Here is a 26,899-nt window from a genome sequence, read left to right on the forward strand (position 1 = left end):
CAGCAGTGAATACAAGTATAAAGGGGAAAGGCAGCAGAAATAGAAGAATAGGAGTACAGTAGCTAATGTAATAAACAGAAGATGTAGACTGTACCATCTGCATAAATGCTTAAATGCAGCATTATTTTGTACATCACATACAGTAGATGTGATTTCTAAGAAGCATATTATAACAGCTGGCATACTCACTAATAGATTTAAGGGACCTGACTATTTAATTTCTCCATCTATCAATGTACAGTAGTTACGCATTAGCCTTTGAAGCTCTTCAGCCTTTTAGAAGCTAAGGTTACATTTCCATGAATATTTAATGTCCAAATATGAAAATTACCATTAACTTCCATGACCTTCCATACAATACAAAGATATTAAGTACTTTCTTAAACTGGATAATTTCAATACTACTGGTTTTCTTTTTGAATTTTAAAAAGAAACATCAGGACCTTTGTAACTTCTAAAGTTAAGGTTGTTTTAAGGCAGCAAAAGATAAGATATGCATCAAGGTTTCCATGATTGATTGTTTATGTTATCTACGTGAATAAAGCATATTATACACAATTGCTCTCATATTTATCTACAGGATTTCTTTATACTGTACATGATTAGCAATCTTGAGAAATTTAAAGTGCCACAGTTCAGATGTGCTTGTCTGTTGTCTCATGGGCTTCTAGTCCATTCTAGTTGCTTTGAGATACAAGCTCCTGCTTTATTAAAAAAAAAGTCTTTTTAGGGGAAAAGAAATCATCCTTCACTGTTGTGCTAACTGGAATTGGAATCCAGTGGTCGAACTAATCCTTCTTTGTAAACACGAAGAATTGCTTCACAAACAAATTTGTATTGACTCTATATAAGAAAAAACAAAAATGTTGATTAGTTAAAGTATCGATTATAGAGCCGTACTTCACACCACTAACTTACAACAATGATTAAGGCATGTCTCCTGCTCTCAGAAAGTACTTTCGACTGTTCAAGACCAAAAATGAACACCTTTCTCAAAATCTAAAAGCTACATATTTGGAGAAGTGCAGCAACACATTTTTGGGAAAGAAAGAAGCAGGGAAAGAAAAAAGCACACCCCCCCCCCAAAAAAAAAAAAAAAAAAAAAAAAAAAAAAAAAAAAAAAAGCCCCATGGATTTGTGGGTGTGAAGCTTGCCTGAATGATCTCTAATCTAATCCTCATTGACTAAAGGAAAATCTTCCTTTCTCCAGATTCTTTCATCTCCAGGGTCTTACAACTTTTAAAAATCCTTTTTTTTTACATCTTTGAAATATTCTCTCAGTTGTCCTTTGATGTCAACTTTCACTAACTGACCAGGTGTATCTGGAAACAACATTATCCCAGTATCTCCCAAAGGACAGGGCTAAAAAATGATGCTTGTACTGTGAAGGACCTTACATTGCATATAAATACTTGTAGTTAGAATGCTATTCTTGTCCATAATCTGCATTTTATGTTCTCTTCAGTATAGAAAAACTTAGGGAAAATGTGGGGATGGAAATTTATTTTCAGCATCTCAATTTCCTGCCTTTTCTTTCCGTCTTTCACTCAATTACTCCCATCTCCAATATTATTCTGTTCTTTTGTCTATATTTCTTATTTCTTATTTCTTGACTTTTCTCTTCATTGTTATTGGCATGCATATTTCTATTGCCTGAACAAGCCAACTGTGATGTTTAGCTCTCTGCTTATTGCTTTTGTTAACTTCTTTGTGTGATCAGATTACTGAGCAAATCAAAATGAACGCTTAGCATTGCTTCCTCTGACTCAGCCTCTGACTACTTGTTTTCTTTGCTGCTGTTGCCTCTGTTCTTACTGCTCACTCCATTGATAACTGGTTTTATTACATATGTCCTACTGCACTCCCTTCCATATTATTTAGTAATTTCTCTTTAATGGAGCATAGTTATTTTATTTATTTATTTTAACTCCAAATGAAGGGCTATACAGCTAGGCAAAGGTTACTGTAGCTTCATTTTTGGTCACAGCTTTTGTTTTGCTGTTCCTGATGGCCCCAGTTTGACCAAATTACAAGTTTTTGAAAATTACAACTTCCACGTGATTAATAGTAGACACTAAAGAGACCTGTTAAGAGCTCTGATGAGCATATTCTTACTGAGCACAGACTGACTAATCTTAGCTCACAACATGCATCTGGCTCTGTGTATCATCTCCTCAGACAAGGAGCACCTGCACAAGCCCCACAGAGCAGCTGAATGTGCTTCAAGCCAGGCTGCCTCAGTTGAACAATCCCTAATGGCTCTTCCCAGCTGCGCTAGGCTGAACACAGAATAGGAGCAGTGGGGCTAGCTGAAATGGTGGCATGGGAACGCAAAAGGGCACTCAGGATAGATTTGTTTAAGTACAGCTCTTTAGTATTCTGCTTTCACACATTCAGTGCTTGCTCCCTGCGCCTCACTTACAGCACAATATGCCAGCTCTACTCACAGGCTTTGCTTTTTCTCACAGCACTATCTGCAGATTTCAAAAATAACCAGTGAATTTACTTTCACAGTACTACTGCTACATACTGTCCTTCTGCAAATTGCACTGCTAGTGACCTGCAGTGTGTAGTAGTGACCAAGTGCACTGCATACACCTAATGATACAGCAAGCAAGGTAAAGAAGAATCTGATTTTACCTGTCCAGTTTTCCACACTCACAGTCCAATTTGCAGTGTGTTTATTGCTATACTCTGTATTCTTCTGTTATGTCAAACAAACTATGTTTAAGGAACATTTCCACTGATTTCTGTTGTACATAGAGGTACTCAGCCTTCTGGCAAGCTGAACTTCACTTCAGGCTCTCAAAAACACAATCACCTCCAGTGAACCTGCTCACTTCATTTTAAAAGCTGAAGGGGACAGATGAGGACAATTCCAGATGGAAACATTCAGCTTCCTTAATCTTGAGGCCAGTCTTTCTCATCTCATGGCACCCTCACAAGCTCAACAACTTCCATTTCTGTAAGAAATGGGCTCAGGACTATCCAGACAACTCCCTCCTTAACCGTACAGTCTTGATTCACTTCCAGACAGCGCCCTCAGTATACTGCAATAAGTGACAAGAGTCCCAGCAATGTGCATGAACAATCCTACTCATAGGACAGTCCAGTTACACAAGTAACCATAATTTTTGACTGTTTCATGCTCTTTGATAATATTCTTTCAATGCAAGTTTTTTTTTTTCCTGATCAACCACACTACTAACTCCTGCAGTCATTAACTTCTTCCTTCCTTTGCTCAAGTGCAAACAGAGGCATTTTCTTTTGAAGATCAGAGACAAGAATGACAGATGCAACTGTAGATTTTGTGGGTCTAAACCCTTTTACTTCCATATGTCCTTGCATATTTAGCTCTCTGAAATAACTCACACAGTGTTCTGTGTTACCCAACTTCTCCCCAAGAAAGTGGAAGTTTTCACCCCTCATCCTAGTGGCAAAATGCTCATTTCCAAAGCTGATACAAAACTGCCCCTTACAATCTCAAAAATTGTCTTTGAACCATCTCAGTCTTACATCCCCTTCTACTTTATTTCAGTTACTGAGTTTTGCCAGCTTCTTCTGAATTTCACTCTTGCCCTTCATTCTTCCAAACTGGAGCAGTGGTACAATTAATATATTTCTATTAAATTTCTTCTCCTAACTCTTGAAAAGCCACTTCCTCTCTTCAAATCACAGCACAAAAACTTTATATGTGATTTAAGACTACCTACAAGTCTCTCTAGAAACAACAAAAATCAAAGTGTTATCTTAACTTCTTGCATATTATTTAGACTAAAGAACAGATGGTTTGGATTAGTCTGATTTTGTATATAGAAATTACTTACAAAGTATAGAAATCTTTTAATGGCCAGGTAGGAAACATTTACAAGTTAAATATACACCTTAGAAGCAAAGAGCCTTTTCTGCCAGATTACATTAAACTGTGTTACAGCGATTGTAAGAAGCATGAAGTATAACGGTAACTGAAGACCTAAACTACACCATTTTAGAAATCTATGTATCTGTTGCCACAATTGGACAAATGCAGTACACATACAGAACTCCTCTCCTTCACTTACTGATGTTTGGACCATCATAGCTCGCTGGTCTCGCATTTTTCGTACAATATCCAGTGGATAAACAGGTTGGTTTCTTTCAATTAAGCACAGGGCTGTTTCCATAGTGACCAGAACACCAGTGCGACCAATTCCAGCACTGTGAAATGGAACATGAAAGTAATCTAAGTTTCTGCAAGGTACCAGATTTGTATCGCAATCTTAATATTATGAAGCTAAATAGCCTTAGAAACAAGAGGGAGAACTTTAAAAGATTAAAACAGAGAACTAAGTCTACTCCTAAAGCAACTTCAGTAATATTTCCTGCCAATGATCACAAAGAAAAAATTATGTAAATAAAACTAAAAGAACCACTTAAATTAAATGTTTTAAGTTACAACTGCCTGCAAGTCTAAATATACTGCTTTTATAATTTTGATTAAAAAAAGGTAAGAGCTAATTGACTTTTTGACAGCTACCTGAACAGCAGACCAACTTTGCAATACCACACACAATGAGATTACAGAGGTATCAGAATATGAAAATGCAGAGAAACGTCTTTACTATATTACCAACGATCACTTCTGTAATAATTATCTAACACAGCAATTTCACCAAAAGGTAGCAAAAGAAAGGAAGAAAAAAAGAAATTTGTCCTTTAGATATAACACTAGAGCTTGTATCTCCACCAATGAACACTAGTGTTCTGGGCTTAAAATTTTCATCTGGTTCAAGGAATCCTGCCGCCTTGTAGAGACACCTTTCAAAGCAAAATCTTATTCTAAGGCTGAACACAATCTACACCAAACTTTTAAACCACAAGTACCTGCAATGAACAAGGACTGGCTCGTTCTTTACTCTCTTTGGCCTCATACAGGTCACAAACTCTAAGAAGTCCATAGAGTCATCAGGAACACCATGGTCAGGCCAAGCAACATACTGGAGATGGGTGACTGCATGCTGTTGTTCTGTCTAAAATACAACAAGGTTGTGAAAAAGTGTTCAGTGTTATGACTCACTAGAAATGAGCCATTTTCACAGTAAGCCTATTTTGCAAACATGATACATAGTGAGATGCATATGACAAAGAAAATTTCAATTTAGAGAAAACTATAAACATGTAATTCTTAGAAAACGTACCAAAGGCGCACACACACACATATATATTATTTAGTGAGGCATCAAATTTTAACTTTTATCTAAGCAGACTTTCATTTTTTAAAATTTATTGAGTTCTGACCTTGGTATCAATGATTCACCTGAAGTAAAACGATACAGAACCTGTGCATAACAGTATTACACAATTTTTGAACAGGCTGGAAGAAGCAGCTGTTGTAAAATACAGAAGAAATACTCATAACAAAGATAAAATAACAGGGCCTTGGGGCTACATATTCTCCTCCTTGAAGGAAGTGTCACCCCTCAACAGCATGGTCTTGTTTTTATATTTCATCAGAAATGGGAAAATATACATTCACACACATATGTACACACACACACCCATTTACAGCACTTAGGAACACTATGCTGGCATACTGGTTCAACTCTGAAAGCAGCAAGATGCTTGCTCATTTCCTGCAGTATCTTAAGCCTTCCCATAAAACAAATCTGACTGTCTTTTCATCTCATGCTGCCATCCCATTAAGTCTCTCAAGGAAGCACAGCTGCAGATGTGTTCTAAATGTGCACTTACAGATATAGTTACAAAATAACACAAAGTTGCTTTCACAGCATTTGCTAACTATGGTTTCTGAGAGAGAATACATAGGTATGTATGATTTCTGTACACTTATAAAAGGACTTTTGTCTTTATTAATAGAATTTAATTAGACGAAAGATTCTGCTGCATAGAGAACTCTCCATGCAATTATACCTCAGAAAGCAATTTCACAGAAGTTCTTTCAGTTAGCTCTATATTGAGTGATTTCATAATCAAAGTTAAACATCCTTGAATTCAAATTAGTCTCAACTTCTATGTTATACATATAATCATAGATCAGTGCAGGGAAGAAAAAAAAACAACACTCTTGAGCTCTGCTGCATCACTGCGTGAAGACGTGTCACTCTTCCGTCCGAGATGAGTCACAGAATCGGTAAGGTTGGAAAGGACCTCCGGAGATCATCTAGTCCAACCCCCCCCTGCTCAAGCAGGGTCACCTAGAGCATGTTAGTCAGGGCTGCATCCAGGCGGGCCTTGAATATCTCCAGAGATGACGGAGAGCAGCCTGGCAACAACATCCGCCAGCTCCCTCAGTACCCATGGGTGCATCCCATCTGGGCCCATGGATTTGTGGATGTCAAGCTTGCCCAGAAGGTCTCTAATACTATCCTCCTCAACCAAAGGAAAGTCTTCCCTTCTCCGGACTTTTTCCCTCACATCCAGGCTGCAGGATTTATGAGGACTGCCCTCAGCGGTGAAGACTGAAGCAAAGGCATTCAGTAATTCTGCCTTCTCTGTATCCCTTGTCACCAGGGTCCTCACCTCATTCAGCAGCGGGCTCACGTTTTTCCTAGTCTTCCTCTTGCTGCTGATGGATTTGAAGATTTCCTGTTGTCCTTAACATCCCTTGCAAGACTCAATTCCAATTGGGCCTTAGCCTTCCTCAACGCACCTCTACATACTCTGACTGCATTCCTATAATTCTCCCAAGTAGCCTGTCCCCTCTTCCACATTCTGTGGACTTTCTTCTTCTGTCTGAATTTGGCCAAGAGCTCCTTGCTCACCCATGCAGGTCTCCTGCCCCTTTTGCTGCACTTCTTACTCATAGGGATGCACCGCTTCTTGGAGGAAGTGATGCTTGAATACTAGCCAGCTCTCCCGGAACCCCTTTCCTTCTAGGGTCTTAACCTGTGAGATTCCTCCAAGCAGGCCTCTGAAGAGCCCAAAGTCCGCTCTCCTGAAGTCCAGGGTTGCAATCCTGCTTACTGCCTTGCTTCCTCCATGCAGGATCCTGAACTCCACCTCGTGGACCACTCCATCTCGTGGTCACTGCAGTCAAGACTGCTCTCAACCTTCATATCTCTAACCACTCCCTCTCTGTTGTTTAGGACAAGATCCAGCAGGACACCTCCTTCCTCGTAGGCTCCTCCACCACCTGTGACAAGTAGTTATCACCTGTGCACTGCAGGAGCCTCCTCCCATTGTTCCTTGATTCCTTCCACATGCCTGGCAACAGTTATTAGCTGGGCTTTACTGATGCCCATTGCTAGACTTCACATTTAACACCCTATTGAAATAACACATTCCTCTCCTTTATCTTCACATTAGCTTATTAATCAATCACAATGTAAAAGCCAGCTTTCTCCCTACTGGTCCACACAAGAATGCTTTCACATTGCTATTGACTTTCAGAGTTTTGTTTTTGTTTTGGTTTTTAAACAGACAACTACTGAAATATTTGATCTGATTTAGGTGTTTCCAATTTATTTCCTTCCTCTTCTGTTCGACAAAGAGGTCTCACCCACAGTGACCAGACTAAGATACAGAAGACAATCTCTACTGCCTATGCACTGAGGAAAGGATCCTAGGAAATGAGTTTATTCCAGTCAAAGTAATTGTGGAAATTCATATTTGCCTTCAGAGACATGAAAATGCATAACACAGCTCATACTTTGCTTCCTAAAAACAGACCCTGAGCATGTCTCATAAGACCTCTTTAGAGCAAGAGCATACTATAAGATTATGCTGTTAGGCTTCCAAACTGCTTCTTTTGGTGTGATCATCTTCAATTTTCTGTTATACGTGCGATTCATTCCCAGAGACAAATCTACTTTGTTAGAATATTCTAAGTGTTCCTCAAGCTTCGGTATAGTTTTTCCAGTTATTTCTGTTTTAATATAATCAGTTTTGATTCCTCTGACTGAGCTTCTCTGAGATGATTCATATTCTTAATACTTGATCACCACATCATTAATTTTACAAATTGCCTTAAGTATTTTAAAATACCTCTTTCTCCTAGTAAGCGAAATCTCTCTTGCAGACACTAAATATATTGGTATATGTTAGAATTAATTCTTTGTAATTCTAATACTTCTGTATTTTATGCAGAAGAAACAAAAACATTACTATGACAGTCTAGACATTTATTATCAGTAACAGGTTTCTTCCTTTTTTTTATTTTTATTTTTTAAAGTCTAACTCATTTATACTCAATGATAGATAGTTCTTGCATTTGGAAATACACCGTACATTATCACACACGGAAATAATTTGCATTACAAGACCAGTACGGTTACTATAACCTAGCACTCATAACTTAAAAGGGCACCTAGGATTATGGTTACTGGGCTCATAGTTAGCCGAAATGTACATGTTCTACTAAAATGGTCGTTGAATATAGCCACTTATTTCTTAAAATGCTATTTCTGCCAGATCTTCTTTCTTTGTACACATCTAGCAATGCAAAATGAAGTGGCTTCTCAGAATTATCCGTTCAAAATGGCTCTCCCAATTATTACTACCCAGAAGTTGGCTCAACTCCTTACCACAAGGTATATATTTCCCATCGATGTTTTCAACAACAGTCATTACTGTAGCATTCTAATGACTGATAAATGTAGAATTTATAATAAAATCTGGCTTCACTATTCCCATTTTAAGTATAAAAAGACAGAAAGCAGACATCAAAAATTGTTCATTGTCCAGTTATGTTCGCCTAATTTGACATTTTACATTTTGATGCTCCAGAAATATTTAACATTTTTTGCACTTCACATAGGCTGGTTTCAATTGTAAGTGCATGTTTCATATTTCCAAATGGTGGATCCAAAAAAGTTTGAATAACTTACAGCTTTTAGTGACAGTTCTGTGCTGTGTCATTTGCCCCAATTTATCATTAGCCATCTGATCAATATTTAGCTACTTCAGGGCATTGACCCACATTTACTTTGCAGGCAGCTGTGGAGGTGCAAGACATCATATCTGTCCCAAGCTATTTGTCACTGTCCTTCCAGTAATGTTTACTGTTGCTACAAAGATGTCAGCTAGAGAAAAATACATACTTGTACCTATCATTCCTGTGCAAATTCAAGATGACTTCATTATGGGTTAAGCTAACATCCTAGATTTTGCTCAAAAACAGCCAAGGTGAGCTAGCCAAATTTATGTGGAATTCTTTGGAAAGAGAAAATAGAGTCTTGTTCAATGCGTAGAAGCAAGAGTTCCAGTGAAACAATTTAAGGTAACATGAGCAAAAATCAACATTTCTCTCAAATTGTTGTACAAAACATATCTTGGAAGAAAAAAAAAAAACAGCATGGAAAGCCTCAGCCCAGACAGTTAAGCTCTGTCAAAAATCAAAAACCGATTTTCAGCTGTTTATAACAAAGTGTGGGCAGTGTAGTCATTTACATTGCTGCCTTTGACTGATCTAATATCAGTGTAGCAGAGTCCTCAGAACGTGTGTATATTGCTCATACTTAAAAAGAAAAATGGTCATCTTAATCTTGCAATTTTACATCTCTTTAGCAAACAGCTATAATCTTTATTTATGCTTATGCTTAATTTTTAATTGGTTTGAATTGCTGCATCTATTTATTTCTTTTTTTCTTCAAACCACCTTCCCCATAATTGTGATGTCCTGAAAAGTGAGGGCTTTTAAATTAAAAAGAACTTTCTCTCCCAACCTGCCTCCATTTGCATTGTTAGTCTGCATCATCACGCTAAACAGTCCATATTATGACACAAGGAATTGTTGTAATTAATCATGCTCACTTGGATTATTTATAAGGTGTTAGTGCTCTCTTCTGGTGTTCATTTTGTATTATAGCAATGGTACGACTTGTTTTTACAAGATGAAATTAAATCATCTTGAATTCTTTTATTTTTGGTTGAATGACTAATTTTAGTTAATAAAACAAGTCAGATGGAAAAATGACAGAACATTTGGGAAACAACTAATATAAGATGTGGCAGAATGAGAAAAAGCCTGCAGTATTTTCTTCTGATAATTCTTCAGACTCAGAAGAGCTCTGTGACTTCAGGCTGTGTGAATAACGCTTTAGCAAGTACGACTCCCCAGCTATTGTATGTTCCATGACTGAGTCCTAGTCACACACCACTCAAATCAACTAACACGCTTGCTTAAAAACAGGGGAAAACAGCAAAAAAAATTGTTCAAAATATACTTGGATGAAACTGGGCATCAATGATATGCTGCAAGGCAATAATTTTGAAGAAAATGGAATTAAAGTTTTCTTTAGGCTTCCCATTCTATTTTGTCAATGATTAAAAAAAGTATTTATCTTTATTCTTTCTTTTTTAAAAAAAAGAAAAATGTACAATATGATGACTCCAGCACTTGAACTACGCAATTTCTTTCCTTTGGTCTGTCTGTTCTGGTCCTTGAAATGTTCTGAAGCTTTTGTTATTTTATTTTATTTATTATTTCTTTTAAATGTAATGCTTTTCTTTCATTTTTGCTATAGAATAGATTTCACTCTTGGTTTTGAAAAGGCTAGGTAGAAAGTTAATCTATATTTCATTTCATGAGACTTTCACTGATTTGCAACCATTTGTTGATCTTCAATTATGGGTAAAGAAGCAATATGATAAATTGGGTCAGAAAAACCCTAGAAGTTCGTTGTTCTTCAAGTCTTCTGAATATACATGAAAAAAAGGCTTCATTTCTCAAAATTCTCTTATGAGCTGGTTTTCTCTAAAGGCAGATATGAAATCTGTGCACTTTAATGCACAGGAAAATTTTCCAAAAATATGCTTTCCCAAAAGAAATAGTCTCTTGTGAAACTTCAGAACTTTATCACTTTTGCTATTAAAGGCTGCTTGCCTTTATAAAGACCAATGCAATTATGCTCATATTAGTTCAGGGAATAATAAAATCCTAGTTTGATTTCAGATGACTTTTCCTGGCATCTAAGAATATAACAACATTTGCAGGAGGTAGTACATAGAAAGCTTTGCAAAGTCTACTCCTAATCACAGGAACTGACTCCCTCCCCCATCCCTCTCCCCCCACTCCCCCCCCCCCCCCCAAAAAAAAGGAACTTTAAAAAAAAAAAGCAACTCAAATGATAAGTAAAACTAGGAGATACTTCAATATCACAGTGAGTTCTTTCACCATGTTTAACAAACTACGCAGGTTCTTATTTCAGCATGAAACACCAGATGCACTGTGTTTTCAATTTTTAGGGCCATATTTTTTACTTTATGGAGCAGCTAGATGCTTAATATTCTCCTGAGTATTGACACTCTACTTAAGTGTATAATCTTGTTTTCACTGAAAAGACAAACAAGCAAGCAAGCTGAATCCCCCACGGAATAGCACAACTCAGGACTAGCTTTACCATACATTAAAAATCATGCCATTTTGTCAATGAAGACAAAATCTATGCAAGCATATGCCCTCCCACTAGAAAAAGCATTCTCAACAGTTTACTAGTATGAGAATTCACAGAGTTTGAGATCCTCATTTGTGATTTTGACATCTACAAACATGTAAAGAAAGGCACACCAAGTTCTTGCACAATCTTCATCTCAAAAGGAATTAACTTGTGTGAAAAAGACCAACTGCCTTGTTCTCACTAGAATTTTTCTTTATCACATGCCAATAAATAGACACCTGAAATAAAACACACATACTCTAAGTACAGTCACTGGTAAACTTACTCAAAAATTATTTAACTATTTGATACATACTAACCCAGAAATACTATTCCAAAACAAAAGCATACATTTATGAGAACCAGTAACTGAGGAGGATCTAAATTAAAAGTTAGAAAAAGTAAATTGAGTGTCAGGGAACAAAAGTTTTTCTCTGTATTCTTTGGAGTACTGTTTTAATATATACTACTTTTGTTCTGACATTCAAATGTATCATTTGCAAGCTAATTGTCAGAAAGGCAGAACTGAAATCATTACTGTTCCTTGACCTGAGGGCCATAACTAGCAATGGAGACAATGTAAACCATCATAGTTGAAAGACGTTTGAATATAACAAGCACCAGCATCTCTCATGGTTATGACTACAAAAGAAATCTAAATCATATTAAGACAAACATTGGATGCACCATCAAGTGACAGATTCAGTTACAAATTCATGAGACTAAAGGATTTTCATCCTGGTGTAAGAACAACAACTAAAAATGTCACGTTTCAAAACTTTCTTTTTAATTACTAGTAGTAATTCTAGCATCTCTAAAATCTGCTCAATTACACAGTAATGAATTGCACAAAGTTATAAAGAGGAGTGGGCCCCTGACTAGTACTGGAACTCTAAATTATCATTTTGTCAGCACACAGTGATTTCTTACACAGAGATCTTATGATAGCACAAAGCCTTCATCTTTTCAGAAGACATTCTGCAACCACAGATTTTTGTAAAAGAAATGGAGAAAAATCATTTAAGAAATGTAGGACAACTTGGGAACAGAAGCCAAACCTCACCCCCTAAACTCCATTTTTGATAGCCTGGATGTGATTCAAACAAATTTCACAATACAAGCTCATATTTTAAGAAACGTTCTGCATAATTCACTTCACTTTATAATTTTTACTAGCATAAAATATTAACAACTAAAGAATGCAAGTATCTTACATAAATTGAGGACATTCAAACTGAGATATATAAAGGTTTCTCTTCAAAAATCTCACTAAAGATGATGACAATGACCTGGTGAGATTCTGCATCTTCTCTCAAAACTATAATATTACAATTCACTTTCCTGCTAGCTAAATCTAAATATTTGCGAAGAGTCAGTGATCACAAAACAGTATATGATAAAGCAATAAACTTCTTATTACAATGTCTGCATAGCATAATGGATACTTACTGTGTTCTAGAACTGTACAACAACAGACAGTGATATATGAGGGGTTTATTCCTAGAATTTTAAAGAGCTAACAAACTTACAGTTCACTTAAAGTATGCTTTTGAGAAAACACTGAAAAAACAATTACACTATTGGCATTTTTTTGTTGATTGGCATTTTTAAAAATAAAAAAGTATATACACGTGCATATACACACACACACAAAGTCTGTATCTAGCCATTTATACACACACACATACATATATTCATATTCATTCAGCTTGCTGAAGATATAGAGATAAAGAGGCATTTACCTTAACATTTGTAATCACCATTTCTCTAACAACATATGCAATTGTACAATCTTCAGACTGGCATCTGACACGAAAGTTGCCATATTCCATTACATCTGGGGGATCAGGCCAATACTGATGACATTTGGTCTGTAGAAACAAAGCAGAATTAAGCACAGCTCAAGAACTGAAACAGACTCTTCCATATCCTAACTTTCCCCTCTTATGTTATGCTTCAGACAATTCAAAGAACAGTACAAGAACTACGATGGTTTGTTGATGAGGCCTTTGCATTCAGATTGGAAATTCACATGACACCACAGACCAAATTCTGCACAAACTTGTGTTTTAGCCATTTAAAATAAAAAATTCAAGTAAATTGGATACAAGTGAAAGCTGTATGTCTGGTACTACTTCACAGCCATTTCAGAACAAAACTATTTGAAATATAATGTAGGATGAGAAAGAGGTGGATTTGTAGTATCTTAAGAAGAGTGTGTGTGGGGTGGGGAATTTATTACTCTCTTCAGATACTTAATAGCAGGTCATAGTGAAGATAGAGCCAGGCTTTTCTTGGAGGTGCACACTGAAATGACAAGTGGTGACTGACAAAAGGTGCAAAGTAGGCAATTATGATTAGATACGGGAAAAACAGTTTCATTAAGGATTGGTCAAACACTAAAACAAGCTGTCTTAACACATTATGGAATCTCTATTCATGGAAATAATCAAAACTCTACTGACATCATTCTGTGCAACTTGAATAAACTTCAAAAGCTGGCCCTGCTTTGAGGAGAGGATTTGACTCATTACCTCCAGAAATCCCTTCTAACCTTAAATTATTCTTAGATTTTTATGAAACAGTGACTTCTCTTTTTTTTAACATGTGTAACACCACCACTATTGACTTATAACCTCAAAGGGCAACATTTGCTGTTTAACCTCTGGGGGAAAAAAAAGAAAAATCAAATCTATGTTTTTGTTGGTTCAAAAATATTTTGCCAAATTCTTTTGCAAAACAACTCTTAAGTTGGTGAAATCTGTTTCAAAAAATACAAGTTGGGCTTCAGATATCTAAGTGCTACTTTGAAATCTCATGTGAACAATGATATCACCCCAAAACAAGACACGCTATTATGTATATGCATATTTGAATATAATAAAAGTTAGCTATTCTTTGACAGCGAATGACAGAACTATAGTGTGCAGGCTTGGTGACATTAATGCCATTAATTTTAGTGGGTGCTTATGTGCACGCAATTAAGTACAAGGAAGTCTTACAATTAACTAATGCATCCCTTCAACCATTACATACAATTCCAGAAGTGTTAAGAAGCCCTGTTAAATGGGACAAGTGTATCAACGGGTGTGGACAGAGAAGGGAACACTCCTTTCTGTGAAAATTTGTGATACACTAGTGATCTGCAATTGTTGTTTCTGTGTTCTGGCAAGGAATGCTTTTACCATCCATTTCAATCAGTTGAAAAGCCCTGATCATGATTGCTCAGGAAAAAATACTTAATACATATTCCGAAAGGGCATTTTTAAAGAAGTTGCCAATTTTTCATTTGGATGAGATGTGTCAGGACAGCTATTTCAAATGAGAACAACCCTTTCCTCTGAAAGGAAAGGGAGAGAGAAATAATAGAAGGAGAAGTTTTCATTCAACTACAAGAACATCCCTTTATTGGCTTTGACAAACATGATCTTGACCCACCAGTATCATTACAGAAGCACCACTACCAAGATAGCTTTTCCTAATCTACCACTTCAGTCATACACTCCTCCTTAGGCATATCCCTACTTGTTTCCCCTTATGTAATATACTGCACAATCAGAATTTTCTTCTATTTTCTCTCATTCAGAATCAGAACCCTAACAGAGACCCCTTACACTAAGACTACAACCAATCATGCTGACAAACTCACCTTGTGCTCTTTCTGGAGTTAGCAGCCAAGACTTAATTTCTCATTCCCTGACTCAAATTTCCAGCAGCTAAGAAAATCCAGGTTGTCTCTACAGGTTGTCTATATATGCAGGCAGACCAATCTAGCTCTTCTCTCACTTTTTAGAGGATTTATACTTTAAAATCAACAATCTTTCTGGCATCTACTTCTCTTTACTGCTCTACTGAAATGGCTTGATTTGAAAAGCACGGCAGTCAAGTGAACACATTTCTAATTCGCATTCAGCCACAAATACCGAACTCAGTATCAGAGCTACTATGCATTGCACAACACTGCATTGGAAAGCTCAACCTGAGACTGGTATACAGTTTTATGAAGTAGTCAAAAGATATCAGTTGCTAAGAGGTAAATGCTGCCAGACACTATATAAACAGAGCAATATAGGTGAGTCCAGGTTTTCTCTCAGCAGATACAAAGTCTCACAACAAGCCACTTCACAACAACTGACAACAGCACATGAAAAGCACTGCCCTATCAGGCACTGTGGCACAACTCAGCTCAGTGGTGCTCAACCACCAGCAGCACACAGGGCCTGCTACTGGCCTGTAAAGAACTGAGGCAGAAAAAATAAAATACATATGTCAGTGTAGAAAAGACTTGAAAAATCTGGGGAAGGTCAAGTGGCAGACCATCAAGCTAACTAATGCATTGGAGAACTTGAAAAAAGCAGAAGAAAGGTTGAAGGAATTGGGCTTGTCAGTAACTAGTTGAGCTATTAGTGTTTTAAGTACTCTATTTCTAAAGAGAAGTGGGAGACTTCAGTAGAGCCAAAGTGCTGTACATTGGCAAGAACAAACAAGCAGAGGTGAGAACCCGTCTTTACCCCTATTCCAACCCTGCAGTCCCACAGTTGAAGGAAAGAGTATGTTTCCTTTTGTCTTTCCTTTTTTGGCTGAGCTTCTAAAAACAGTATAGATAGGCACACATCCAGTCAGTATATAATGCAATTTCTTTTGTAGAAGCAAGTATGCCAATGTTTATTACTGATTTTCAAAGGTTTCATAGAGTACTTAAAGCTTAGAGTAGTGCTGATGACAGAAGACTTGCTTCCCATCTAATCAAAACATGAAACATTGCAGAATACACTGGATTTGAGTAGGAACTGCTCCAGTGAGATACTAGTTCAATGATATCCTTGTCTACTGAAGCCAGCACAAGTTTACACATCAGAGGAACTAAAATTTCATTCTAATAGTATTTTCATCATCATGTTAAATACAAATTAGTTTCCAAGTACACATCCACAGTACTTATTAAAAAAAAAAAAAAAGGAAAAAAAAAATCTAGCTGAGCTATAGGAAAATGCAAGGGAATCATATGAACCAATCCTGAAACAACTCCTCAGGCAACGTACTTGAAACTAACCGAGCTTTCTTTTAGGGGTGTACATGCGCACTCCCACACACAATGATAGAATAGTTGAGATACAACTGTCCTGTCTACTGCTTGCATATTTTAATAATTTTTATTAGCTAATAAAAAAAAAAAACACAAAACAAAAGCCCCAAAACAAACAACCCTGCAGCCCCAAATTGGTTTTCCCAATCTGTTCATATTTCATCTTTCATTAATTTGGAATCTTTATCCACGTAATGACACTGCTTGTACAAGTAACTTTTTTGAACTAACACAGTAGTTGAAGCTGGAAATTTTAAAATGTTAACATTTTTTCATTCTTCCTACTTTAGGGCTCAGTTTCCAAATTTTGACCATTATGCCTGAAAATTTTACTACAGTTGTCTATCTGAAATAATTTCTCCTTTAAATTTAAGGCAAAATAGTGCAGCCATCTCTAAAAAGAACATTATCAGAAAAAAGTTTCTTCTGCTGTGATGCAGATCTTGTAACATCATTCAAAAGAGATATTCTAGACTATTTTAGCCTCCAGAGTTTGGGAGAAAGCTTGACATTTGGCAGTGGGGTTACTCTATCAAGAATGTAAATCTTTTGCTATCCCTTAAAATTCACTACAAACTGGCCAGAAAATAGAAAGTAATGAAAGCTGGGAGTGCAAGGAAGTGCGTTGCATAAGCGCAAAAAGCATGACAATTAGAGGTTAGCAGCAACTTATCTTGAAGGTTCCCACTCACTGGGCACATTATAGAGAAGTATTTACCCATATACCCTCAACACAAGAAAAAGAAAGCAGGAAGCTATTTCCACTGCAATACAGAGGAAAGATGAGGGGATGCCAGAGGATGTTCTGTAATCTCTAATGCTGTGAATAACTATGCAACCTAACCACAGGTAGAACCTGTTATTTTGTTTTTTCCATGCATCTTACATATATTTTATTAAGAAGTTACCTTTTCTTTTTTTTTTTCCACTTGAAGTAATGCTGATTACGTCTCAAATATTATGCCGCCTAGGGCTTCAAATATTCACTCTCAAATATCCTGCTTTCCAAAACTATCATTTTTTGACTGAGATGCAAGACAAATTTGGTAGTGTAGGATAGATCACATAGGAAGTACAGATAAAGACTACACTGATAACATATGGAAGTCATTAATTTCTTCTCATCTTAAAAATTGTTGATTTTAGAATCCAAAATTTTTAAAGCAATCACTTTACATATGCCAATAATTTAACAACTTCCTTTTAATACTATAAGATGTATTAAATCTAAACACAAAAGAATACATCAGACATTGCTTTAATTTTCCCTGTATTATACTGAAATCAATGGAATGCGAGAATTCATGTGAACAGTATTAACAGAGATATCAAAGTAATTTTAGGGAAGAGAACCTACAACAAATAAAATTAAGTAGACTAAACTCTGACCACCACAGTGGCACAGTAGCATGTAGTGCTTGGTTGACCAGCAATGCTGGAGTCAACATAGTGATTTCCATTTATCAAACAGCTGGTTTGTTTTTAAAGCAGCATAGCAAAACCAATCAAACAGGAAGTATCTGTTCCCATAAGTAATTCAGAAAGCCTGGCTTTCAGAGAAATGATTCAACACAAGAAGCTAGCCTTTTTGGTGGTTATTTAATCATAACAGTGGAAAAGAAGCTTAAAGATACAGTATAGTTCTTCAGTATACACAGTATCTGAATATACTCACCCGCCCTCGTTCAGTGAGAGTTGTTAACATAATGATCAGCGATAGCTTGTGATCCCAGACTACCTGCCAGAAATGCGCACATGTGTGTGGAAGAGGTCCTTGAGTAGCAATGTATCTGTTCATAACACCAACAGTGGGAATTTCCATCTGTAAAGAGAAGAGCAAAGTCCTATGTAAAGTTTGCTCTCACTAACAAAGTGCTATTATTTATTCAGCATTTCTTTCATACATAGGAAGCTGAGAAAATATTAAGCAAGCAAGCTGAGTAATAAGATTATCAGGTCATAATTTGATAATCCCTGAAAAATTATTAATTTAAAACATCAAAAAGTGTAAGCTGCAACTTTGTACTTGTGCACGTATGTCTTTTTTTACTTTACAGTTCCGTAAAAAAGTAGTATTTCCAGCTCAAGTGGAAATCATCTTTAAAATAACAAACAATACAAAAACTTTAAGATTTCCCAGAAAAAGGATATCTATTTAACTGCAAAGATAATGATTCAAGTCCAATGTTAGGCCACTGATATCACGTAGAGGATAAAAATCTTTTTCCAGTTTCCCCAATTTAGCATTTCCAGTTGAAAATAAACCAAAAAAAAAAAAAACCACATCTCTTTTGAATACTACTGCCAACAGCTGGGTATCCTGTAACCTGCACATCTTTGCTCAGTTGTAATTCTAGTTGTATCTGGATGTGGCATCAATTGCTGCTTTTGTTCCCTTAAAAACAAGCAGCCTGTATTTGAATTGAAATAATTTGAATTGATTTGAATTGCAATGAAGTGTCCCTCTAAGAAAGCCAGGTATTGATATATGGAAGGTGGCAGTGATGACTCCACTGAAATGATCCACCTCCCACACTGTACCACTTAGCTTAGTACAGTCCAGTTCACACTTGTCCATCCCATGTTGGCATTTCCCTCTTTGTTTTAAGGCTAAGTGTGCTTGATGTTTATTCCTTTTACATATACATTATATATTAAATGCAGAAACATGCAGTTCATTTCTAAAAAAGCCCTCCTACATTGCACTGACTCAAGATATTTATCTAAAAAAAAAAAAAAACAAAAAAAAAAACAAAAAAAACCACTTCATTACCACATTAAATTACAGAAACAGATGACAATATGACTGTTAGCATGGTGACTTCATGCTATTCAGATTTCTTGCTTTAGTACTTTGGTCAAGAGACTCCCTCTATCTGATCTTATTCTAGAAACTCCCAATTTAGCATTTAATTTTACAGTGAAGTATCTACAAAGCTAGCCTAAGCACTCCTTAAGAGAACAAGAAGGTACATAGGAAGAAACATTATAGATACTACAATTCCTCATCTTGAGCTAGGAAGGGTTGATTAACAGCGACTTGAAAATCTTAAACTGAAAAGCAATCTAAATTCTTTAATATTTAAATAAGGAATAGCTGCAAAGCATAGCAAAGGTACACTAGCAGTTGCGTATTACCTGGTACTAGACATAGTAAGTTAATAATTCATTCTATGGTTTAGGTGTGTAACATACGAACCTGATGCACAAACATATATTCATCTCCCTATTCCCTCTCTTCTCCCCTGCCTTGCAGCCTACACATGATTATGGCAATCTGATTCTCTGGTTTCTCATCTGGACCCATCATAGCATGGCTTGTAAACCATAAGTAATTCTAGAGGGAAAGGCTTCACTTTGAATTATATGAGAAAAATCTAAACATTTGCAAAATAAAGAGAAAAACATTCTACAGACGGAGCTATTGATCTGAATTTGATCAAAATGACAATTTCATCTACATTTAGGAAAAGACTGGTCCTAAATATTCAAAACCAACAAGCAAATTTTAAGACATTTTAAATATAAAATAAAAGACTATGGGAAAAACCACACATCAAAAAACGTATCTAGAATGAAAACCATTCAAAGCTGAAGTATTTTTATTCTACAAGGCTGTGCTTCAACATGAAAACTTTCAGTAACTAAGAAAAAGATACAAAAGAGATTTAACCACTTCATGAAATGAATTCATGATTACTGGCTACCACAAGGAAAAACTGAAAGTAATCTTCCTTAACAATAACATAAAGATTTAAGCTTAGTTTTAAAAGTGTTTTTCAGTGTTTTCATTTTCTCAGGTTGGAATGTTACTCATTTTCTCAGGTCTGCATAAGCAGATAAATATTAAATCCCAAATTATGTGATGCAGTATATGAAAATATAAACAATTTTTATTGGTTAAAGACCCTGTGCATATCCTAATGGATTTCAGGTGCTTTAATCTGCTGTCTGTCAGGATGGATGACTTATTTCATGTGAAGGACATGATCTTTTACACTGCTTATGAATCTCCCAAAAAATCAAGAGCAAGTCCCTTATCTCTTAAAAAGGCCAAGTTTAATCTGCTATTGTAATAGAGAAATTATGCATATGGAGGTCTCTGACTTACATTCACATAATTTGCATTAATGTAATCTTCATCTCCCTGCAATATTATCCTTGTGGCATCATCTGCACACAAAAAACAAAGACGGAATCAAATTAATAGCTGAGGTGCATGCTTTATTATGCCTTTAAGTATAAAAACACAGATATTGAACACGCATATGAACAGCGGAGTACACAGCAAAATAGATAACCTTTTATTTTATAAAATGAACAGTTATATAACCCTTCTATGTAATGGAATCTTTAATCAGAAAGTTCAAAAGTTCAGTATAACAGTTCTATAAACTATCATTTATAGGCCAAAACAAAAAAGGCAGACAGTGTTTATTTAATACTTACAAGGTAGAACATCTTTGTATCGATTTTTGTCCATATTCTGAGGTACCTTTGCACATGTAACAGTCAACCCTGGCTTTTTTCTATACAGTTGCTGTAATATAGAATGAAAAAAGGTGGGAAAAAAAAAAAAAGGAATACAGTAATACAGTTATGCTATACAAAAGTGAAACAGATTCACATGAAGACGCACAGACTGAAAAAAATTGCAAATTATTTTCTTTAATCATTTCCCTCTGCAAATTTAACCAGAGAATTTTTATTTTAAACATGAGAAGAATTTCTATTATTGCTAGCTAGACCATCATCATCATCTCTAAATGAATTTTGTTGGGGGAGGGAGGAAGGCAAGGAAACTTGTGAGTTATTGCTATAAAGCAACTGTTTCCCTCCAAGCCTTACTTTTTCTTACAACACATACCATAGAATTATGGGCCAGAAGGAAAACTGAAGTGGAAGAAGCAAGCAACAAAAGACACCAAAAGGGAAAAAAAAGTAACACAGTAATGTTTGAGAGGCAATTGTAACAAAAAAAATTCAAATAAACTTTGACTCTCTGGACTAAAACCATCACACTCAACTTTGCAAGTATTTCAAAAAAACAAAGTTTCAATAAATCGTAGTCTCTTAGTAGATAACTGTCTTCCTTTTGGGCCAAACTCGACCTTACCAACTTTATCTGGAGTAAATGTGGACATGAAAGTGTATAACCAAAAATAAGTTCTAATGGCTAAATGCACGAAGAGCATTGTATAAGACAACAGAAGGTATTGGAAAAAAATTAAAGAAATGCAATGATATAATAGATTTTTTTTTTACTGGATTACATTGAGATGGAAGGCACTTACAATTCTATTATTAACTAGGTCATGCCAGAGTTAATTATTTCACTGAACACTTAAAAGAATTTATTATATCTTTTAAAGAGTTTATTACATCCTACAGTGCAGTGAGGATTTAGAACATGGTTCCACACCCAAAATAGAGCAAAAACAACAAAAAGTTAAAAAAAATATTCTATTTAGGTTAAGGGAGAAAGAATGACACACAAGAAGGTTATTCCATTTTTCCACTGTAAGGTTTATAGAACCCTAACACTCAGCATCACAGCTCACTACACATTTTTCAGCCTGAACAGCATAAACAAGGGAAGAAGTCATCTGGGGAAGACCTTAATAATTTTGTTAACCAAACACCACCTAGCAGTTAGATCTCAAATTTAAACTCACAGAGCCAAGTTGAGATTTCTAGGTTTTGTGGAAGAAATGAAAGAACAATTTAATATTAAGATCACAATGCTGGGCTTTCATTATTGTTGTGTGGTTAAAATTAATTTGCCATAGACTTCTTAAATTCTGCTTGGATGGAAATAAAACAGAGGAGGAAGATATTCTGGAAAAACTTGATATGAAGTACACTGCCTAATTAGTTATTATTTTACTATATGAATGGAGAGTTTGGGAGTTACCAACAGTGATGAGGCTATACTCAACGCTCTCTGCTACTGAGGAACACTAAAATACCAATTAATGCAAAGAAAGAAGGCCACTAAGCTGTCACTTAATTTATCAGATGTATCCATCAAAATATGAATTTTAAAATGAGTTAGCAGCTAAGATACTAAAAAAGGCTAAGCCTTATTCCTAAGGTTAAATTTATTAGTGATTTTGTAAACAACTCCTCATCTCAAAACTGACAGTAAAGATGTTTATATAGGGTTTTTACATTAAGTGATATTACAGTTTCAAAAGGGTTAGAGAATTACTATAGATTAATCCAGTAATAACAATTGAATTCATCTACAATAGTAACCACATAGAAGATTCCCTTAAAAAGTTCCCAGAATTTAGAGAAGTATTACTTCATATTTTTGGAGTTACTGTTTCAGTACTTAAAATATTGTTATCACAGATTGCACAGATGGTTTTTGGAAAGCTGATATGAACCATGAAGTTCAAAAGTTCAAAATGCTTTAAAAAAAAAAAAAAAAAAAAAAAAAAAAAAAAAAAGAATCTTAACTCTCAGAAGTCTTCTTGGAATCAGAACAGATGTCAAAATAAGTGATTATACAATAAATCAAACATTCTTCAGCCACTGCCTTTAAATCTTATGGTATTTTTAACAAAAGAAAAATACCAAAACTGAAAAAAATGCATTGCTTTTCTACAAGTTTTCAGGTTCAGGAAAAGATTACTCCATATCTTACGATACAGTGCTAATAAGCTCTAACAGAATCACAGAATGATTGAGGTTGGAAGGGACCTCTGGAGATCATCTAGTCCAACCCCACTGCTCAAGCAGGGTCACCTAGAGCATGTTGCACAGGCACATGTCGCATCCAGGCCAGGTCTGAGTATTTCCAGAGAAGGAGACTCTACAACCTCTCTGGGCAACCTGGTCCAGTGCTCTGTCATTCTCACAGGAAAGAAATTCTTCTTTATATTCAGGCAGTGTTCAGTTTTTCCTGTGTTTCAAGTTTGTGCCTGTTGCCTTTTGTCCTGTTGTTTGGCACCACTGAAAAGAGTCTGGCCCCATCCTCTTGACACCCTCCTTTGCACTCTTTCCTCATAGGGCAGGTGCTCCAGTCCTCTGATCATCCTCGTAGCTCTATACTGGACTCTCTCCAGTAGCTCCATGTCTCTCTTGTACTGGGCAGCCCAGAACTGGACACAGCACTTGAGATGAGGCCTCCTCAGGGCTGAGTAGAGGGGCAGGATCACCTCCCTCCACCTGTTGGCAACACTCTTCCTAAGGCACTCCAGCAGACCATTGGCCTTCCTGGCCACAAGGGCACATTGCTGGCTCATGGTCAACTTCTTGTCCATCAGGATTCCCACACCCTGTAGAGCTGCTTTCCAGCAGGTCAGCCCCCAGCTTGTACTGGGGCATAGGATTACTTCTCCCTAGGTGCAAGGCTCTGCACTTGCCCTTGTTGAACCTCATGAGGTTCCTCTCCAGCCAGTCCAGGTCTCTCTGAAAGGCAGCACAGCCCTCAGGTGTGTCAGCCACTCCTCCCACCTTGGTATCATCAGCAAACTTGCTGAGGAGGCACTCTGTCCCTTCGTCCAGGTCATTGGTGAAGTTGAACAGGATGGGACCCAGTATTGACACCCCCGGGGAACTCCACTAGATACAGACTGATCACAACCTTCTGATTTCTGCCTTTCAGAGAGTTCTTAGTCCACTGTCCACTCATCTAACCTGTACTTCCTGAGCTTGCCTAAGAAGATGTTACGGGAGACAATGTCAAAAGCTTGCTGAAGTCAAGGTAGACAATATGCACTGTTCCCCCTCATCTACCCAGCCAGTCATTCCATCATAGAAGGATATCAGTTTGGTTAAGTGTGTTTCCCCTTGGTGAATCCAGGCTGACTACTCCTGATCATATTCTTTTCCTCCACATGCTTAGAGATGATGTCCAGAACAAGCTGTTCCATCACCTTTCCAGGGATGGAGGTGAGGCTGACTGGCCTGTAGTTGCCTGGATCCTCCTCCTTGCTCTTTTTGAAGACTGGAGTGACATTGGCTTTCTTCTAGTCCTAAAATTGGGGTCTCTAAAGTTACTATAAACATTTGAACTCTCAACAGCAAAAGGAACGCAAACACACTTACATTATACTACCTCTCCACTAGACAGGCAATCCAAAATTATCTTTTCCAATTTCTTATGCTAACAGTGAAATTAGTTAATAAACTAAGTAAACATTTTATTAGTCAGTTCTATGGCACTCCTGGGTACTTTGGGTACTTGAGCTAGAAATCTGTAAATTAAAACAAATTCTTCTAAATAGATTAAGTTTTGTGCAAGACCGGAAACTTACTCTCCCCTACCTAAAGGGCACCTACTTGATGGACAAGTCATACATTTGCTTCTCTGAGATAAGACTCAATACAACCAATAAAAATTCCAACATATTTAAGTCCTTACGTTACTTGTTGGTTACAGCTATTGGTCTGTATTAATGGCATTTGAGAATTGAATATTACCTACCTACCTCAAACTGAATAAGGACTGTCCCACTTTCCAGCCCTTTCTTTAGCTGTTCCATAGACTCCTCCAGCGTATCACCATATTCGGAACAGTTAGGAAGAAGAGATTCTGGGAGATTCTGGGAATCAGCTTCATCTTCTGATCTGGACTCCACAAACTGTTTCACTACTGGAACACATATAGAAAATTAAGATTCTCTACATACAGCATTAGTGTGCTTGCAATACATTTTCACTAAAATTTACCAGATTGTAAGGACAAAGTTTACAAAGAGGAGGCCTGGAGTAGACTACAAAAAGCAAGTATCAGCAAGGGATTCAACAGTATTTTTGTATGGACTAAGCTACTGTAGAAGGCCCTTGCAGCCTTTACAAAAAAAGGAGCTCCAAGGAATCTATGAAGGCAAAAGCTGACATTCAAGCATGAGGAGTTTCTTGCTGCAGTCTTACTGAACAAACTGCCCAACAGGCTAATGGCTCACAATGTCCACCCACAGTGAAAAACAAGTAATTTTTGCCTGAGAAGTTTTAGAACATAATGTTCTGAACTTACAAACTGAGTAGAACCACTGGCTCTCTGTGAAAGCCATCATATCACAGAAGATGTCCATCTACAGGTGTTCTCTGCAGCAATCAAAATAGCTTACACCTGCCAGACTACAAAAAATAGGGAGCTATTCACACTCATGCTTACTCAAGTGACTGACATGGGACCATAGGTTGCTTTTAGTAAAGAGCAGACACTTCTATCTGCAAGTAGGCACAGGAATAGTAAAGTTAATGAAAAACCAAATACTGCAAAGTGCCAGTAAAGAGGCCTGGCATCTTGGAGCAGGACTGTGTTTGGAGAAAACAAGATCGAGAGCCCATATGTCTTCCTAGAAGCCTAAAAAATCTAAAACAAAGTAAATCTTGCAGAGGAGTGTACCATTTGGATCATTTTCTTTCTTCCTGATCTCTAGTGATGCATAATCACTGCAGATTTCTAACTCAGTATAATCAGAAAATCCATGCAAAACCCTTCCATAAGCACGTGTGTCAGTTAAGGTCTATTACAGCTCTTAGAAAGAAAATTATAAACCAGAAGTTTCACAGCTTCCAAAAGCTCCTGAGAATCTGCTTACATTTAAGTACAGAGCAAGTATGAGAGAGCAGGATGGGTCCCTGAAGACAGGCTGTTGGGCTGTGAGTTCCAGCTCCCTTAAGGCATCCATAGCCAGTATATCAGTAACTCAGAAGTTAAAATGATGTCCTTTGAATGATATGTGAGGCCTGAACAAAACTCCATTTAAAATGCAAAGCCTGAAGATCCTACATACATCAAAGACTGTTTCTTGTTTGCTGACAGCAGCTTGGTGAATAGCTAGCACAGGTCATCAAGCTCATAAGATCTATTATAAGAATGAAAAAAAAACCAATTTGATCTATTTGATCTGTTTCACCTTTTACTGTGCTGTGGAATAAACCATTGGTATTTACAAACATACAACTAAGGATTAATTAAATCTTCCTTCATAAGTGTAAATAAAGTTTAAACTAAGCAGAAATTCTAACTTGATAAATTCTTTGTTGTAATAGTAAGAGGCTACTGTTAAAACAATCTATGTTAGGAATTCAAATGCAGGGAGATCTACTTTTTAGCACAGACCAAGTCCCAGTGCACTGAGAATACATTCATATAAAACAGAAGAGGGGATAAAACGAAGCATGAGTGTAACATTCTCAAATACATTAAAAGTAAATAAAATTAATCCAGTTACCTTTCCGCCTGACTAAAAGTGCAAGCTCTCTTGTGTGAGATTCTCTGCTGGCTTTTATAAACATTACCACCTGGTCATGTGTGTGCTCTGAGATATCTCTGCCGTTAATTAACACTATCTGATCACCTTCATTCAGTTTTGGAATGCAGTTATCAGCCTGTTTGAAGACCAAAGAAACGTTAATGTCATTCTATCCAGTCATGTAAGGAGGAGCAAATTATACTATTAAACTCATCATGTAA

General features: G+C 36.6%; 1 protein-coding gene across 1 annotated transcript in view; it reads right to left on the reverse strand.

Moving 5' to 3' along the window:
* Positions 1-414: 414 nt before the first annotated feature.
* Positions 415-26,899, reverse strand: part of PTPN3 (protein tyrosine phosphatase non-receptor type 3) — a 93,390-nt gene continuing 66,905 nt past the window's right edge. The window contains exons 18-26 of the mRNA XM_062567948.1: positions 26,658-26,814; positions 24,903-25,066; positions 20,911-21,001; positions 20,573-20,634; positions 18,137-18,283; positions 13,118-13,246; positions 4,864-5,009; positions 4,062-4,197; positions 415-843 (exon numbers count right to left, since the gene is read on the reverse strand). Of these exons, the coding sequence (XP_062423932.1) occupies positions 760-843; positions 4,062-4,197; positions 4,864-5,009; positions 13,118-13,246; positions 18,137-18,283; positions 20,573-20,634; positions 20,911-21,001; positions 24,903-25,066; positions 26,658-26,814 (1,116 nt within the window). The 3' untranslated portion in view covers positions 415-759. The remainder of the gene's footprint in view (positions 844-4,061; positions 4,198-4,863; positions 5,010-13,117; positions 13,247-18,136; positions 18,284-20,572; positions 20,635-20,910; positions 21,002-24,902; positions 25,067-26,657; positions 26,815-26,899) is intronic.

The sequence above is a fragment of the Rhea pennata genome, chromosome 2 (genome assembly GCF_028389875.1).
Source record: "Rhea pennata isolate bPtePen1 chromosome 2, bPtePen1.pri, whole genome shotgun sequence".
Lineage (NCBI taxonomy): Eukaryota > Metazoa > Chordata > Aves > Rheiformes > Rheidae > Rhea > Rhea pennata.